The following is a 19171-nucleotide window of genomic DNA, read 5'->3' as shown; positions in this document are numbered from 1 at the left end:
CTGTGTACCTGTGAGGAAGAAAGGATGGACCTCTCCCCATCTAACCCCCTTATCTATAGCATAAATAGTTATATCATGATATAACATGTGGGCTCTGAGCTCACTCCCAGAAGGGTGGCTGGACAGTGGTGCTGAGCCTGTGTGCTTCAGCAAGCAAAATGGCAGCGTTACAGAGGACGAGCACGTCACTCATCTTTCCAAAGCTTTCAAAGAACTGGGGAATGAACTGGGTCACTGAGTCGTCATTAATACACTTGTTCCCTGACAGCAGCAGAAATGTTTCCTTTTCCTTCCTGAAGATACACATTCCAGATACCATGATTCTGGGCAAGACTTATGCAACGTAGCTTTTCCATACAACTTTGTTCTAAATACTCAGTGTGACGCATTTGGCAATCAGATTTCTTTTACAGCAATTGATAAAAATGCCCTCCTATAGAAGAGATAGCAGCATATTTTTTTCTTACATTTCCTAAAATTTAAACCAATTTACAAAATTACAAAACACCTGCTTTTCGTTGACACTTTCACCACCCCTGTTATACCTGCCAGCTTCTCCCCCCCCAAAAATAGAATTATTGTTTGTAACCAGAGGGAATTACTGGACTGGGTAAGGAAAACAGTCATTTGTAGGAAGCTGAAGAGCCCTCCTCCAACTTGCAGGCACTGCCTTCAAGCTCCAGAGTTTTTGCAGAAGACAGCAAGGGCTGCCTCCTTAGCAGGGCTGGGAAGACATGAAGACCCAAGGAAGGGGCAAAGCCTTTTTCAGCAGAAAACACTAACGGTGTGCTCACTGGCTTCTGCTTTTGCATCAGCGCACCAAAAAAGGAAAATGCACAGAAGCTTGGATTTTGTGCAGAAGAAACCTTATAAAGAGACAAGAAAAAGAAAACGTGAAATGCAATGCAAATACTGTAAATCTAATTTTTAAGTTTCCTCCATGCAAGCTACCTTTAACAAAAGCTATGACATGCAGTCTTCAGGAGCACCACGGGTCCATGTGTCCAGCCTCTTCTTTCCTCCAAGATAAAGCCCAAATCTTGTGAACTAGAGGAGGAAAACTACCTTGGACACAAAGCCGTTTGCTTTTAAACATCACTGAACCTGTTCGCCTCAGAAGCAAGCAGCTGATAGAGGAAATGGTTGCTTTTATTTATTCTGCCTGTTGCCAAGGGAACTGAAAGCATTGATTCAAGCCTTTGTTAGATGGAAGGAAACTTGTGTGTTTTTCCTGCTTTAGGTTAAAATAAATAAATAAGTGAATGCCACAGGTGTCATTTTCTCTCTCATCTATGAAACTTGCAGAGGCCTGACAGCGTTTTGTATGATGACCATCGCCGAGTGTTTCTGTCCACAAGCATGGCCTGAACCTGACCCAGTTCACGCTGGGACTGAGCTGGGCTGTTCTGCTGCTCCGTCTGGGTATCCAGCTTCAGGCTCCGATGGTCTAAGGTCACCGGTCATTAGACCCTTGTGCCTTCTTCTTTGTTGGCAGACTGTGCGAGTGGCTGCAGGGTAAACTGGTTCAAAACTTACTCAGCCAAAACAACCTTGTGCACTTTACTGTGGGATCAGCTCGCTGAGCCAGGTTAACTCGCCAATGGCACAACTGCTAAATCAAATACAAGGGTGGATGGAGAAGTCTGAAACCTGAAGTTGGAGGATGGAAATGGCTTCTTTCAGTGACAGCTGCCGGTGATGCTGAACTAAGTGTGAAACTGCACCCACTACAGTTTGATAAATTTGAGCTGCAGTGCTTTCAGTTGAGAGTAGGACTGCTGATGCTTGTGTTTTCCTCAAGGCCAATATTCATAAAGCTTGTGAATTTTCTTGTTAAAGCTGCCACCCCAGTGTCCTGTGGCACCCCTCTACCTATAATCCCTGCGCAGCCAGCACTTGTCTTACGAGCATTTTAAATGTTGCTTCTGCGACTGCCACAGGGTTACTCTCCCATGACCTACTGTACGTTTTTCCTTTACAGGGGATGTGAAGGTGTTCAACTGAACAAGTTGTGGATCTTTTCCCAATGACCTGAGATCCAGGCTTTTATTTGCCACTCTGTTCCGGTTAGGAAGATACACCTCAGTTTCCCAACACGTATCTCCAAACGGCTATCCACAAAGAGGATAACCAACACAAGTCTTCACGCGTAAGTACAGAATCTTTTAATAATTTATTATTTCCTTCCAGTAATGTAATCAGTGGGCTGCAAAACACAAAGATCTAGATGGGAGATGAAAGCCTTTCTGCAAGCATTTGTCACCCCAGGCACAATCTCACAAAACTATATTTGGATTCCAAAAGCCTGCCTGCCAAAGGGGATTAAAATACGCTGCCCCCTTCCTCAGCCTGGTCTGAGCTATCCACATTTCAGTGGAACCACCCACACACCTTATGCGCTCATCTCTTTTTTTGAGTCCAAGGAACAAATCACAAACTTTCTGTACCACATGAGAGCATCCCTCATTTCCAGCTTTGCTGAGTACTGGCATTCAATTTTATTCTGTAATTAAGACTCTCTACTAATTTCAAGCACTGTTGATTTACGACTTTTCTGGTAACCCGCCTGCTTTTATAACATCTGTATCCAGTCTGTTATATTTTTGGCAGCACAACAACTAATTCAGATAATATGCCCATACTGGACTCAATAGCTGCTTGTTTTATTTTACATTAACAGTCAAGCTCACTGGTGCTTCATTGTGAACCTCTACGTTATCTGGAAGGCAGGAACAAGTCTTCACAGCCAAATAGGTGGCTAAAATAAAGCTCTTCAGATTCTATTTAAGACACCTTTGACTAAAACCAAAAGAAATACAAATACTCAACAATAACAAAAAGCACTCCCTCTTTCCCAAAAGCAGCTGAGATTTAAAAAAAAATAAAAATGAAAAAAACCCACATCATAGGGGAATTGAATGCCAAACTCAAGAACTCACTGGCATATTGTAAATCTTCATTTAAACATTTATTTAAACATTCCTCTGCTTTCAGTTCTGCTGGATGATGAAATCTGCCAAAAATCAGATCACATAGGGCTTGATCCTGCAAGACTCTACACATGCTGGGTCTGACCCAGAACATACATAAATAAATCAACCCATTCTTTGCAAATGTGCTTGACCTGAAGTCGGTGGGTCACCCGACTGTAGTCATGCTTAACTGCTCGGCCGAATCAGGGATAAGTGCTCAGTGCTACAGAGAATTCATTCCTTATTAAGCTCCCTAAATATGAAATAAAAAGAGTTTATTTATAGAACTTCTGGGGACCCTGTCTGGTTGTATTCTTTTACAGCAGGATGAAAGGAATTATGCAGGCAATGAGGACTCTTCCTCCTCTCACACTAAACGCAGTGCCTACACATTGTCCCACGAGGTCCCCTAGCAAGCACGCACAGAGGGAATTTGTAAGAGCGAGGCTATCAGAAGCTGAAGTTTGTACCATCAGAGACAAGTCCGTGCAGCAGTACTGTTCCTTAGCCACACAGCTCAGGCTGCCCTACACTCAGGTCACTGCATAAGACAGATGAAGGACTGTCCCAACCTTGAAACTATGAATCAAGAAGAGAGACATAAATGCTGACTTGGGCTTTGCTTACTCAAGACTGTGATTCATTTTGTATTTTAGAGCCATCCACAGGTTCTGAGAGGTGCAGCAAATCATCATGTGAAACTCACGGTCAACAAGCCCTGTATCTTCCTAGAGCAATGAGAGCTATGAAAACTTGGGGAGAAAAGTCTTCAGAAGGATCTTCATTAGGCATGAATATGAAAACCCAGAAAGCCTAAACTTTTCATGTCCATAAGAGACTTTCATGAATTCTCCGAATAATTTAGTGTAATTTTGCTGAGAAAGATTCCTCAATATTTATGCTTTGCACACTCCTAGAGTTCAGTGCTCTTCCAAGACTTTATGGGAACACCATTTTTCATGCAGTACAATGGGGCAGCAAAGCTGAAAGTTGAAGCTAAGAATATCACTTGTTCAAATAAACAGGAACACAAAGGAAAAGAGCCGTAGCTGAAGTACTGATCTTCTTCTGCTCCATTACCTCTGAGATTCAGTTTCATGCTTCTTAGGCACTTTGCTTCTAAAATATTTTTTTTCAATGCTGATCACAATTTTATTTGTTGCACAAAGTGTATTTCTCTTTTGTCCCAACCTAACAAAGGATCTACTTTATATTATGAATAATTTCCAAGATGGTATCCCAGCAACAAGTATCTAGCAATGTGTACGTAAATTTGGCTCTACTTAAATAAATAGCAGAAAAAGATTGCAGTTCCTTTCAAGGACTCCAGTGATGTTTAGATTATTTTTTTCCAGATATACACAGTAAACAGAAATAGGCCAATTGCTTTAAAAGCAATGCTTCAGAGATTTTTTGCACATCTTGTCTTGTTTGCTAATAATTAAATAAAAAAAATCTTTAAAATTATTCTTTCCATATTTCTAACCTCACAACATTACTTTAGGTATGATTATTAGGATCTTTTATACCTACTTCACAGAACATTCCTTGGAATTTTATGAAATTAAGCTCCCAAACCTATGAAGGAAAGTCTCATTGCTAAGGCGTATCAGGTTTGGCTTGTGAAGATTTTGCTCCATTGCTCTTCTGTAGCTGTAGGAATTGGCTCTATTGGGGAAGCAAAGGTTGAGCAAACAGCACAGCACAGTTCTCTACATGAGCAAGAGGCCAGGAGATGCAGGCTCTCCTCTGCTAAAGGCCAGTTCTGCCCTACCTCTTGCACCCCCGAATACATGAACTATCCTGCAAGAAGCTTCTTGGAGGGGAACCTCCACCTGAGAGGAAAGACTAAGGACGTATTCACTCCAGCGTTAACTAGAATGATATGCTTGAGCTCATTCCTCTTGAAAAAGCACCTTCCTGGGGGTGCGATACCATCCTGCAAATGCTCTGGGTTGAGGAGAGTGCCTGAATTAGCAGCATACAATGGCTGCATCCCCACAGCATTAACAGCTTTGACATTACAGCATTTCAACATTTACTCTATGCACCTTTTAGATAAGCTACAGTGAGTTCCAACTGTCGCTTAACTCAAGTTATATGGTTTGGGGCGTGGGTTTTTTTGTGAGAAGGAAACGGATTACACCATTAGCTATACCTCCAGCTAACGCTGCTTCAAAATCATGCCTTGAAAATTGTGCAACAATCACCAATTCTTAAAATATTTTCACTGTATTTCTCTAGGACAGGTCACACAATCCCCTGCCCTTTCCTTTAATCCATTCACACTTCATACAATCATAGAATCATTTAGGTTGGAAAAGACCTTTAAGATCATTGAGTCCAACCATTAAACCAGCGCTGCCAAGTCTACCAATAAACCATGTCCCTAAGTGCCACTTCTACACATCTTTTAAATATTTCCAGGGATGGTGACACAACCACTTCCCTGGGCAGCCTGTTCCAATGCCTGACCACCCCTTCGGTGAAGAAATTTTTCCTAACATACAATCTAAACCGCCCCTGGCATAACTTGAGGGTGTTTCACCTTGTCCTGTCAGTTGTTACTGGGGAGAAGGGACTGACCCCCACCTGCCTAGAGCCTTCTTTCAGGTAGTTGTAGACAGCAATAAGGTCCCCCGAGTCTCCTCCTGACTAAACACCCCCAGTTCCCTCAGCTGCTCCCCACAAGACCGATGCTCTAGACCCTTCACCAGCTTCACTGCCCTTCTTTGGGCACGCTCCAGCACCTCAGTGTGTCTTGTACTGAGGGGCTGAACACTGAACACTGTATTTGAGGTGCAGCCACTTCTTTCGGGCACTGCTGGTCCCAACACAGTTTCACATCCAAAGTACTCAGGTTTGCAGATATGTAGCAGGAACTTCTGTGCGGGAAAGACAGACCAGCTGCTGAGGGCCGCTCCAGCAGCAAAGGTAGCGCAGCACGATCAGCCTTGATAAACTGTCCTCAACCCCACAGAGTATACACTGTCAAATACAGGCACCGCTTGGTAAGGGCCAGGAATAAATGCAGATTCTTACCCTGGAAGATGGAAGATTACAAGCTTCTAACGCAGTCTCTACCCGTTTTCTGTCAGCAGAAAACAAGCGGTATATGCTGCAAAACGAAGAGAAACAGGAAATTGCCTTAAAGACAGAATATCGCTACCCAGTCTACCACATCTTTATCTATTTACTTCCATTTGCTTCTGCTTGGTAAGAGAAACTAGTTTAATGGTGCTCACAATGAGTTTAACTCTACCCCACACAAGCTCCTATTACAGTGGACAGTTATTTGAGAAAGTCACCACTGCTCTCTTCCTATTACCCTAGTGACATATAATCTGAATACATCTATCCTCACGACATGTCTCTGAGGTAGAGAAATTACGGGTTTTTTTATTTTACACAACTGGAATGAACAAGGGTAGAGAAGCTAAGGATCTTGCTCACAAGATCATAAGGGTGATCTACACCCAGAGTATTTGAACAGAGACAACCTGAGTATCACTGCCCACTCTTTACTGCAATATGTGTTATAAACAGAAGATAAAATTATTCTTCTAGACACAGGGGCCACATGTTCATCCCAAACAGAGTCACACTCAAATCAGAAGAGACTATATGGTAAGGAAGGGGAACAGAACTTACTTCTTCAGAGGAATGCGCCCTTCTGGAGTCACCTGCAGCTTAAGTTTTGTGTAACTGTGGAGAGAAAAGCACCCTGTTTTATTTTTACAGCATTTTCAAGCACCTCCCCACTACCATTATAGCTCAGTGCTAGTGTTCTGATCATGCGGCAAGTTCCACGCAGGTCTTTTGCCCAATATGAAAACCTGTTGGGATATCATTAATAAGTAAATACCTTCTCCTTCAACAGTAACATACTCATAGTGTCAAATTCTGTCTGTCTCGCAACAGGGCATTCCAAGTACAGCTAGCATCACATTTTTCATCCCCTCAAGCTCCTTCTCACCCAGGCTGCCTGCCAGTCTACCAGCAGACTGAATTGTAGCACACAGGCTACACAACTTGACTGGAAAGGTGGCTGTAATCCTCTTCCAGAGGCTGAAATCATCCCTGGATGTCGCAACCAACATCCCTGCCGTCCTAAGCTCTCCTCATCACACATTTGTGAAGGTTTCTCCGTTTGACCCTAAATGTTGTCACTCCTCAGCTGGAAGGAAGTCAAATCGCTGTCAACTGAAGCGTCTGCACAAACAAAAGCGGCAGTATATTTAGCAGCCTTAGGTAAGCCCAAGAGATTTCCAGTATGAAGCAATAAGAAAACTACATGCTGAAACCATCTACAGGCAGGCATTTATCCAGCTTTTGAATTGAGTATTTAGAGCATCTCAGTGTCTCAGGACCTTTGACTTCTCTCACATGCCCATTAAGGTAGCAGGATGAGGATGTATCTATCTTTGTCCAAATCTTTCAACACACTGTTTCAAAGCCTACTGAAACAAGAGTCATCCCGTAGCTTTAATGAGAAGCAGTTGGGCCTAGAGCTGCTATCTGATGGTACTCCCAGTATGCAAGGACTACTGGTTACCAGCATGTCTACCAGCAGCAGCCTGTGAAGAGCACAACTTCAAGCGCTTCATCTCTTCCACCTGAATATAATTAAAAATTCAAATGAGTTTTGCCGTAGTATGATCTGGTGAAAAATGCAGCAACACTTACATATTTAAGAGATTTTTTTGTTGTTGTTAATAAAAACCTTCTTCTCTACCCACTGGCCTACCAAAAGAAAAAGAAACTGCATGTTTCTAATAAACTTTCCTTTTCTTCCCAACCAAAAATGCCAGTAGCAACCACTTCAAAAACAAAGTTCATGCTAATATCCCTAACTAGGATAGGAACATTTTCACAAATCCCTGCCTCCTCACACGCATCTTCTGGAAATGAAAACCTCTTGTGCTACTGTGTGACCAAACCAAATACTATCCCTTCTGCCTCATCTCCCAGCACTGAGCTAGATTAAAAAGAAAAAAAATAAAATCACAGCGGTTAGTAAAAAAGGTTGACTTTAGTTTGCCTTCTATTTTTTGAAACTTTTGAATACATTCTGGTGACATTTAATCATTTAATGTTTTCCTCTGCAGTCAAGAAAGCTAGAAATAAAAGAAATCTAGGAGAATAAAAAAAATAATAAATAGAATTCTGAACTTCAGTTAAAGCAAACTAAAAATGTGTGTCTAAAGAACAGTTAAACCCCACCTTTATGTACTTGCCACCTTTTTTCCTCCCAAATTCTTTGCTGCATGTGGGACACTATTTTTTCCCCTGCAGCCATTACCCATCAATCTAAGAAACCCAAGCATGTTACTCCTGTTAAAAAGCTAGCTAGGAGATACTCCCACTGGCAGCAGGTCTCTTTTCACTAGTGCAGTGCCAACTCCAAACACATGCTGGACGTAACAGTAATGCAAATTTTCTGCAGCGCAGTCAATCCTTTGCTTGTTACTGCACTGGTCAGTATTCCAGTACTAATGTACTCCAGTGTCCATTTTTGTACTCCAACACAAAAACACACCACATGGTTACAACAGAGGAATGAGCACGTTATAACCAAAATGGCATTTTTTCTTAGCCACCCCTCCTCCCAAATGAACCCTATTTTTCTCATCTGACCAAACCACAAGAAAGCTGCTCAAGCTGTTTATTATTGCACTTCCCATGCTGCAATAGACCGAATGCCACAAAAAAAAAAAAAAAAAAAAAACAACAAAACAAAACAAAAAAAAAAGACACCTGAATTCTGGTCTAATGCAATTAGCTTTTCTATTTCAACAAGGCGGTTCTGATAGGACTGGAAACAACCCTTTGCTTAGTACAGTAATTATAATGGGGAAGTATTTTTAATCTTCAAAGTCAAAGATTCATTAAGTGACTGATTTGGCATCTGTGCAGAGGACCTTGGAAACCTTACAGTTCCCAAGTGATTTGTTAATTAGTGGAAAAAGAAAAAGACACAGGAATGCCATGCTTGCCTGCTATTGAATCTATGCAATGTGTCCAGTGACTTCATCTTTAATTAATATAATTTGAACAACCACTGAAAAATGGCTCCAAATAAGACTAGTTCTACCCTACTGTGTGATAACATGTTTCTCCTTTGAATCTGATACAAAAAAGCCCATTAGGTGCAGCCACAATCCTCCCCACTACAGACCTGTCAGCAAAGTCCACTGGCTACCTGGGAAATCGAGTGGTATGGAGCATGGAAACAGTAATATCAAAACGCTCCTGTAATTCATCTACAAACCTATGGAGCATGGAAATAGTAATATCAAAATGCTCCTGTAATTCATCTACAAATCTATGGAGCTGAAGGAAGTCACCTCTGCTCTTGCTCTCCCACCTGGGTCTGCAGGTTGGCACAGTGCTATCTATCCACTGGCTGTGCTATCCCCACTGTCAGCATGCAGAGCCAAAAGGAAGTGTTAAATGTTTCCATTCATTTGGGATTTTGTTTGCCTAATTTATCATTGCTGTCCCAACATAGCATTATCAGACACAAAGCTGTACAGTTCCTGCAACATCCAACCTTCAGAGTCTCTTCAAGAATTTCTGTTGAGTTCAGCTGCACCACAATGAACACTATCAGAAGGAAATACACACACCTCCTTCCCAGAACAAGCACCTATGAATATGTACATGAAATTGAAGTTAAGCGGTTGGGCACCTTTTGACTAACTATGGGTGCATCTAATGAAATCAGGCATGCACAGCCTTGGAAAGTCCAGAAAAAAGGTCCATTAACTTGCTTCTTGGATGGAGGCAATTTTTAGGAACCTAAGCCCCAGCCTGGTATTGAGGTACTGAGCCTTCGCCTGTGGGTATAAACTAAAAGGTGTTTGGGGGAGACAAAAAGGTGAATTTAACCAGCCAACTCATAGGCTGGGGAGGGGATATCTCCTCTTTTAAAACTCCAAAAGGCCAACAAGTGCTCTGGTTCATCACCCTCACTGGCTAGTAGACTTTGCTATGCTATTCTCAAAACCATCACTTACACAAAACTCTGTCCACATGTGCACTTATCATCCAGTTGCGAACCATTAATCTTGGGTTTGGCTCACTTTCCTTTTGGAGGTGTGTTTTTACACCCCAAACGTTCTCATAAACAGCTTTTCTACTTTGTTGAAGGCAACTCTGAATCTGCAGTGTGCAAGGCCATCTAGATGAATGGATTCACAGCTTCCCTCTGAATCATGTGAAAACCAGAGAGATCAGACTAAGGAAAACTGTCTTCTTGCATTTCTCATTTTTTGATCAAAAACAGAAAAAAGGAAAAATAATCCAGAAGTAATTCAGTCCAGAGTGTTCTTATTTCAAATGGACAGCTTCAGACTACAGCCGAAACTACTGCTTTGGTATGGAAAAGGAAGATAGCATTTAATTCTGGTTTTTGCTATGACTTAGTAGTTTGCAAGAAGAACCCTAACAAGATTTTTGTTTAAATGACATCTAGATAGCAGGCTTTTAAAACCATGAGAAAGGACAGCCCGTGTTTACAAAAGTGACAACCCATCAAAGCAGAAACAATAGAGGACAATGTGACTAACAAGCAAAGAGGGAAATGACGCAAAGAAAAGAGCAACACCCACAGCATTAAATACGACGGCCACTTACGCTTTTTCCAGAAACGCGTCCCTTGACATGTTCTGTGCCAACAAATTAGTTGCCAAACTGAACACTTCATCTGACCATTCCTATAAAGAGAAAATTTCATTAAATGAGGCTTAGTTTAGATGTTTACTTACACAATGCAAAATATTTTTGAGAATTATATCGTTAGTAAAAAGTGCCTAATTAAAGTCTGAACTTGATTTTTCCAATTACAGCTTCCCTCCTCATCTGTGAGACCTGATTGTCTCACGCTGCAAAAAAATGAAGACTGTTACAAACATTTTTTAAACATATCTTATCCCACTGACCTGAAAAAAAAAAACAACAAACCACCCAAGAAAAGTCTGAAACAAAACACATTCAAGTTCCTGGAAGATGTGCAATAAATGCCCCTAGAAAAATAAATTTTCTTGTTTGTCGGACACTGTTCTGGTTCACACACTAAGGATTAAAAAAGAGCCTCTATACCACCATTCCTGCAAAATGAAGCTGAAAAGGGACTCAAATCCCTCTGAGGACAGACTGAACCCACAGGGTGGGATACAGACCATACCATAGCAAGCCTCTTGCTTCAGTGTCCCCTCTTGCAAGAGCTCATTGTGAGAGCCTCCGCATCACTCTCTCTGCAGATCATGAAGTAATTCATGCAACAAATACCATGCCTTATCTTTTATGAGGTATACTGAATTAAGAACTGTAATACTGACTCTACCTAAGATCTTACCAGTCAACAAAAGCAACATGCTTAAAAAACAAGCAAACCAGCAAAAATATATAGGAATAAATTTAAATTATTCTGATATACGAGGATATAAATTTAAATTCTGATATAAATTTAAATTATTCTGATATACAACTCCAAAAAGAAAAGCTCCTCTTCCCCCTACAGTACATCCTTACGCTGTGGTCCTATCCATCACTAAATTATTTTTCCCTCTTGCTACCCTGACACAGAGAAGAAATGTCCTCCAGCGGCTCACAGGAAACCTCCCATCTCTGCCTGCAGGCACTGCTCTTCCCATGGCTCTCCCTCACTTTCCCTCTATTTCCCCGACTGACTTTTCTCAAGTCTATGCATGTTACTGAAGTCCTTCCCTTAAGTCTCTGACCTTTCCTACATTCCCAGCAAGGCTGATCCAGGATGATAATCTTAAATTTAGACTTTCACTAATTCTTCTGTCCCTCTCATCCCTTGCAGGTCTCTCCTGCAGCTTTTCATCAACAACTTCAGCCCATTTTTCCTTGCTAACTTGGTGCTTATTTACAATCTTTAATTGCAATCCTTTTTAACTACAACTGTGGTTCTGGAATAGCTTTGTTTCTCCCCTTTAAAAGAAAAGGACAAAAATAAACAATGCCTTTGCAAACAATGAGATATTTTTTTTTTGTAACTTGATTAAGTTTTCCGAGTTTTCTTTGAAACTAAAATTGAGCTTCCTTTCATATCAGCCCAGATCCAAATTTCCCATTGCCACACAGACTCTCAGATGCATATCCTTTGGGAGGTATTCCCCCCTCCTTGAATCTTCTTTTTCTTGAGGAAAAATACAAAATAAAAGGGGATTTCTTTCTGATAAAAATTGATCATGATCATTGACTTCCAATGAAATAAATGTTGCTATGTCATGTTGGAGCTGATGAGCTTTTTTTACCTGCAAAGCCTCAGGTTTCCATGTGACTAGGTGACTGGTTTCAGAGAGGTTCAGAAGTTAAAAGCTTTTCTTATTTTCTTTTTTTTAATGTGTCAACTTTTTTTTCCTTAAGTTATCAGATCTTGTTCCTGAAACTGGTCTCGCAAAGTCACTCCCAAGGAGGAAGAGATAAGGCTACCTATATGCCTACTGTTATACAGGCCTTTGGTATCCTTCCCCTATCAGATCCTCAAGTCCAACGTCACCCCTAAGCAGCTGAGACACCACCTCTTCTGGCAGGGAAACCTTCCTCCCTTGGGCACAGACTTGGTGGTCTGGAGGTGAATTGCTGTCACTGAGATAGTCCTCCCCTCCACCTCTTGGGACCACTTCAATTCTCCTTCTTTAATTGTTTTTCCTTCTTAGATCTAATTTGAAAACAACAGGGGTGTGAGAAAGAAGAGAAGGAGTTGGGTTCGTTAGCAACACAACTGCTTTGCTGTGATTCTTGGAACAGAAAGCATATTAAGTGCAGCATCTGTTTTTCTTCTTGGCAGCTCATTTTTCCAGGCTCAAAATAGGCTCATCTTGTAAACACTGCTTTGTTTAGGCACTAATAATAGCAGTTAAAACTTCTCCTTGTGACACTAACAGCTGCAGAGATTAATGGCAACATAAAATATTATTTAGAAATTGAAAATACGTTGGCTTTTAGCAGATCTTGATAGACTTTCATTTTGTTCTCACTAGTTCTGCTGGGCTTAAAACTGAAGTATTTTGTAGACAGCAGAAGTAGAGTGCTTCAGGAGTATCCCACCTCCCAGGTCTTCATTCTCTTTGTCCAAGTGCTTGTTGACAGGAATGTAAGGGGAACTCAGTTATTTTGTGCCTGTCACAAGCATTATTTATATAAATAGTCTTGCCATGTTCCTTTGCTAGCTTTTCCCGGCTCTTCAAAGCGATCACAATGCTCTTGCCAAATTACTTTAAGGGCTACCTGCAGGCTGAGCCATTTCTAACGATGCAGGTGCCAAGTCAACAACCCACAAGCAATACTTGCTCATTCCTTCTCCCATTTTAGGGTCTTCATTGCAGCCACCACAGAGCCGCAGCCAAAAAACTAAGATCAGAAAATATGCCAAGGATCACATCATCTTTCCAGTCAGTGGTCTGACCCCTCAGCAGGAGGGGAACTAACAGCCCTAAGCACAGACCCAACAAAATAAAGGAGATGCTTTGGACTGACTTCTATGGGCTTGCATCAAGCTGTGAGCCAAGATGCGTCTAACCACTTCAGCTACCAAATGGCCCTGTTTCCTTAGTTTTGCTGCATGGTACAGAATAAAGCCTATACTCTAACTCCACGCATGATGCACTCAGCAGCCGTCTGCAGCAGCAGCGATTCCAGAAGGCAGTGCTCGGCGAGACCACCCCATGAGGTAGAAAGTGGTGATATGTAGAAAGTAAACAGCCTACTGCAGAAAGGGTGTAACAGCCTCCAAATCACCACGGTAGCTGCAGATTCCTGTACAGATGCAATACAAAAGGAAAATATAACTCTGGGTATTTTGAAATAGGACTGTACCAGTGCCAACAAACCGTTTGCAGACTGGAAACCTCTGATCCCGTTTGGTAGCAGAAGATCCCAGCTTCCGACACTAAACTCCAAGCAAGTTACATCCATCATGATAAGAGCTCCCTGAACTTGATCTCCTCTTGGCTACGTTCTGTTACTCTAATTCATATTTATATCACTCCTGTGAACTTTACTAACAAATTATTTAGCTGTTCTGTGCTTTGGCAGGTAGCATATAAGTAGCAGTTCATTTAGAAATCTGTTGCTCAGTGAAATAATTTCTCTCCTCTATTATATGCATCAGGATATATACCACAAGACATTTATCTCAACAGAAGAGATGAGACTTTTTTCATAAGAAAAGACAGCACGTGTTCTTCAAAACAGTTCCTTAAAATCAGAACTGACTACGTGTGAAGGCAATGTTTCTCACACATTTGTTTTTGGTGGGAGGTTAACAAAGCAAGCTGCTGAAATTCTACACTTTTGGCATCCTGATGGATTTTATTTTAAAAATATGTATCAAATGGATGTGAATTTGTATGGTTTGCCTTACCATTTTATTATACTGATCAAGCTCTTACATATGCTGGGAAACTGGAAAAATAAAGATTATGCTAGGAAGTATAGTATAGCACAACTCATGAATCATCGTTTCCTGACATCATTTTACTTATGAAGGAATTAATTGATCAGCTGTTAGTGATGGACCTTATCTAAAGCTCAGCAAACCGAGAAGAAACAGATTTCCTTGGGCTCTAGGTAAAGGTCTGTACGGCTAAGACAGACTAGCGTGGTGAGAACATAGTTGGCATGAGAGGCACAAAAGAGAAGAAAGAGATGGGAAAGATGAAACATTTACTTTTGAAGTTACTCAGTTTGGGAAGAGAATGAAATACTGTGGAGCAGACACAGAGGTTCACAGGTTGGACTTCTTCATGTTGAGAATGGAGAGACGGAAAAAGAGCACCCACTCAGAACAGGGTTTGAGAATAAACTTCTTTCTTTATCCTGGTTTCTGCAGCACTGTATGTGTGGATGATCACAAATCTTATGCCAAGACAGGCACAGGCACATCTGTCTCAAAATAAGCAAGCACTGTATCAGCGCTGTTTCTCTTCACCATCAAGATGTGTCTTGCAATCTGCCTTTTAGGTCATTATCTAATGAGTTTTAAGCTGCATTCTTTGAAAAAACCAGCTGCTCAGTGCCCTTCAGCTCATCGCTAATCCACTTTAAACATTAGCTACTTTCTTCTGGACCAACTCACATAAAACAGTATATTGCGGCTGCATTGATATTTCTAGCTCTTTACTTGTTTCATTTAAAGCAGTTTGAATAGCTCAAGACTTATATTTTCATAATTTCCCCACAACTTAGTCAGTTGTTTGATGTGATGAACTCAGAATAGGAACCCTTCTGCAAAGGAAGAAAACCCCACAATGAATAATTTTATCTACCTCCAGTCAGACCATTATAGTTTACTTTGCCTTTCTCCTCCAAGGGAGGACTGATCAATAGTTGTCACACAACTTGAAAAATAAAGTATCACAAAGGAAGTGATTATCCAAAAAAAAATATTCATGCAGTGAAAAGGGAAATCTGGGGGATTTTTTCATCAGAACTTGCTTTCCATGGGCTGTCAGCAAGAGGAAGGGTCAAAACTTGTATGTGTGATGTTGAAAATGTCTTGTATTTACATGCCTTCTCAGAGCTCCCTCAAGAGGTATTTGTGCCTGATGTGCTTATTTAATACAACTTCTCTGAGTCACTCTATGGGTCCTGGAGATGATAAGGACCAGATTCTGTGGTCTGGCTCATACAAAGTTGGAAAACATATTAAAAAATGAAGAATGTTTAGATGCATTTAACAGTGATCAAAATTCTGTTCTCATTGAAACAATCAGGACATTTAATGTGATCTCCAAGCAAGCACAACTAATCTGCAACGCTTTGAAAATTGCATCCCCAGGCCACAGCGCCTGACTGATAGAACATTAATTTATTTGGTCTACTGCATTTAGAAATAATAAGGAAGACTTAGATTCTTAGCTACGCAGATTGTAGGAGTTATTCAGGATTTAGAGCAGCCAAGCTTTTTAAAAGATGATTTTATCTTCTGTATTTTAAGGTTCCATTATGAAACAGAAAATAGCCCTGAAATACCAGTATCTGCACTGTTTTAGCAAATACACTACGCTTCACTGATTGCTGGCTAGCCAGGAAAGAAAAAAAGGACATATGCTTCTGATCTGGGTGATTATCCTTCTTCCTTGGTAAGGGCTAGCAATTTTTGCTGGTAAAGTTGTTGCATACCTTTTCATTTTCCATCAAATGCTTAGGGGTTGGTTTGTTTGTTTGTTTGTTTGCTCCTGGAGTTGTCTCAACTGTTTTCACTTTTGCAGTGTTAAGATTTCTTAACCACCCCTGCAGAGCATCGCTGTGCCTTTTCCAGTCTGAGGACAGCACTTCCCACTCAGCAGTCCACAGACCACCACAAACTCATTCTGTTTCTATTCTTTCATATAAAAGAAACAGTGGAAATTGTGGTTTTGCCACGTTGACCAATTGGCTAGTTAAGATTAGCAGAGACAGAAACCTGGCAAGCAAAAATACATCCTCCTAGTTTAAGGCTTTAATCCTCTGACCTTTTTTCACTTGGTCTGAATATCCTTCTTGCCTGTGAGGTGACAAAATACCTCCTTACTATCGCTAAATGACAGCAGTCTACAGAGAAACTATCTTATTAGCACAGTCTAGCGGATAGACATGGACTGGAGGATGCAAACTGTAAAAGAGTGTGTTCTGTGTGTGGTTATCTGGAAGCTGTCCTCAGAGTGCACCCATATGAATGGAAGTGGAAAGAGGAGTAGCTTTTAAATGTCAATTTGGAATAGATAAAACAAAGAGCTTCCACTTCATTAAACACAACTGCGTCATACAGAACTTGGAAGAAGGACAGAAGAAAAAAACCCAAAACATGTGCTTGCATCCATCGCAACTTGCTTGGCACACACAGCTGTGTTATGTGGTGTGCTGGACAGAAACAAAGGGACTGCACACCTGCATGGAAAAAATACTTTGCTAAGGTAATGACACTGACTACACAACTCTTACCAACGGCTATCAGTAGGACAAATGCGATGCTTAAAATTGACCTCCAAACATGAGCAGAAAAGTTCATGTGTGTAAGTTAAAGCATCCGACTGCTGACATACTTGATAGTACAAGGTAGAGCTGCAGATTCCCTCTGCTACAGGCTAACCTTAAAAACTCAACTGTTTACAAACTTTGTTCTCACAGATGACCCATAATTCACACTTAGAACAAGCGTAAGAGGGAGATAACTACTGAAAGTTATTGCTGTGTTTAGAGAGGCCCAGTGTACATCTTAGAGCTGGGTAAAAAAAAGTTGCATGTACTGCTACTTTCACAATGCTTATCTGGGCTGTAGAAGCAACGTTCTGAAGATGAGCACACGTACCAGGGGCATAAACTTTGCTGAACAAACTCCCTGAAGAAAAAATAATAATAATAATAAAAAAATATTGCACATTTCTTCTTGAGTACTGAGCAGCACAGCTCTGTAACAGAATTGAGGTTCACTGCATAGCAATATCCACTTTCATATCATTTATCTGTACCTCAAAATATTACTTTAAAAACATTTATTTTATGTGACAAAGGTGAATGTATATTACCTTTGCTATATCTTCTTGGAATGCCACCAAGTTCAAGTACGATATATTGACCAAGTCTGGACCATAGACAACAGTTATCATTCGATTTTCCAGTCGACCTCCTAGGTTCCCAGTATCCAACAGTTCACGCAGTTTTGGATCCTGCAGGTAAATATATTACAAAATTGTTACAAATCCTTCACAAATGCTTATACAAAGAGAGATGATTATCTTTTGCAAATACCTTGATTTTGAAAACAGGTGTTATTTTGAACATTTTAAACATAATGGCACTAGGTTCTGATCTGGTGAATTATTCATTTAAATATTTGAAGTTATTAACCCAGAATAAAAAGCAAATCACTACTGTAAATCCTTCAAAGTGTTTGAGCTCTGTATTGGTACAGTACACACTAAAAGCTGTCCAGTTGATGGCTGCACATTCCTTTTCTCCGTTATTTTGCCTCAGAAGCTAAGCATACGTAAACTGTTTTGCTCATCAAAATAACACAATCTGTCAAAAGGCTACTGGCCTCAGCTGGGAGATTCTCTGTGATTCTAGATAAAGCTCAAAATGAAAACTTGTTTTTTCCTAAAGAATTAAGATGGATGTGAGGAATTAACTGCCTCAAACACTATCAACTAAATAACGGAATTTTGGTCATGCACTCCTCTTTCTTCTTCATGTCAAAGGTCATGCATTACTTAAATTATGAGATATAATTCCATTTATATAAAGTTTTTTTGTCTTTTTTTCAGGTTCATGTCCAATGTAGAACCATAGAATAATTTAGGGTGGAAAAGACCTTTAAGATCATCAAGTTCAACCACTAACCTAGTGACTCCATCATTAAGTCCATCATTAAGCCACGTCCCTAAGTGCCACATCTACATGGCTTTTAAATACCCCTGGGATGGTGACTCAACCACCTCCCCGGGCAGCCTGTTCCAATGATCAATATAGAAATAACTACACAACAATTCTGTGAAGGAAAGAGATAATCAGTGATTTTTATCAGCTAACAATAGTCTGAACCTCAGCTTCATTGGTAGCATAAGCACATGAGAAAAAACTTCTGGTTATTTCATGACTTTACCAGTTTCTGTTAGGCTGCAGCATTTCCAGGAAATGTACTCAATGTTTTTCACACTAAGAAAACTGCTCGGTCCTTGGCCTCAAGATGAAGTTTATAAAGGCAAAGACAGATGAAAAGCAGCCCTGTATTACTGAATTCAATCCTTTGAATAGGGCCAGTAAAATTTGAGAGCTTAGGTTTCCTGAAAGGCAAGATTTTTCAGTCTGGGACAAATACTAAAAAATGGCCGGCAAATGGTATCACGATAGAATAACAGATTCTGAGTAGATATCAAACAATTTCAAAACTGACACAAATATACACTACAGTTTACATTTCATTCTCAGATGAACCTTTTTCCTCCACTATCTGCATATGTTTAGTGTTTACGGCACTTCTTAATGGTTAATAACTTCTGAATAAGATTCTAAATCTCCACTGACTGATACAAATCAAATTTAATGTAACAGGATGATAAGCTTAAGGTGATAAAACAGGCCATTCTTCATGGATCTTGCAGGAAATCCTGTCATCAACAAGACCTCAGCCTAAAGGGCACCTCTTGACTGGTATCATATCTGCTTGCAGGCAACAGTTATGC

At 40.6% G+C, this 19171-nt stretch overlaps 1 protein-coding gene across 3 annotated transcripts in view; it reads right to left on the bottom strand.

Annotated features, from left to right (window-relative positions):
* Positions 1-19171, bottom strand: part of PLCB1 (phospholipase C beta 1) — a 408255-nt gene that overhangs the window by 139362 nt on the left and 249722 nt on the right. For all 3 annotated transcript variants that reach the window (XM_080407721.1, XM_080407722.1, XM_080407723.1), the window contains 4 exons: positions 17516-17656; positions 10611-10690; positions 6624-6677; positions 6015-6090 (listed from right to left, as the gene is read on the bottom strand). In XM_080407721.1, the coding sequence (XP_080263847.1) occupies positions 6015-6090; positions 6624-6677; positions 10611-10690; positions 17516-17656 (351 nt within the window). The remainder of the gene's footprint in view (positions 1-6014; positions 6091-6623; positions 6678-10610; positions 10691-17515; positions 17657-19171) is intronic.

The sequence above is a fragment of the Falco punctatus genome, assembly GCF_963210335.1.
Source record: "Falco punctatus genome assembly, chromosome: 12".
Classification (NCBI taxonomy): domain Eukaryota; kingdom Metazoa; phylum Chordata; class Aves; order Falconiformes; family Falconidae; genus Falco; species Falco punctatus.
This window is presented reverse-complemented; position numbering and strand designations above follow the sequence as displayed.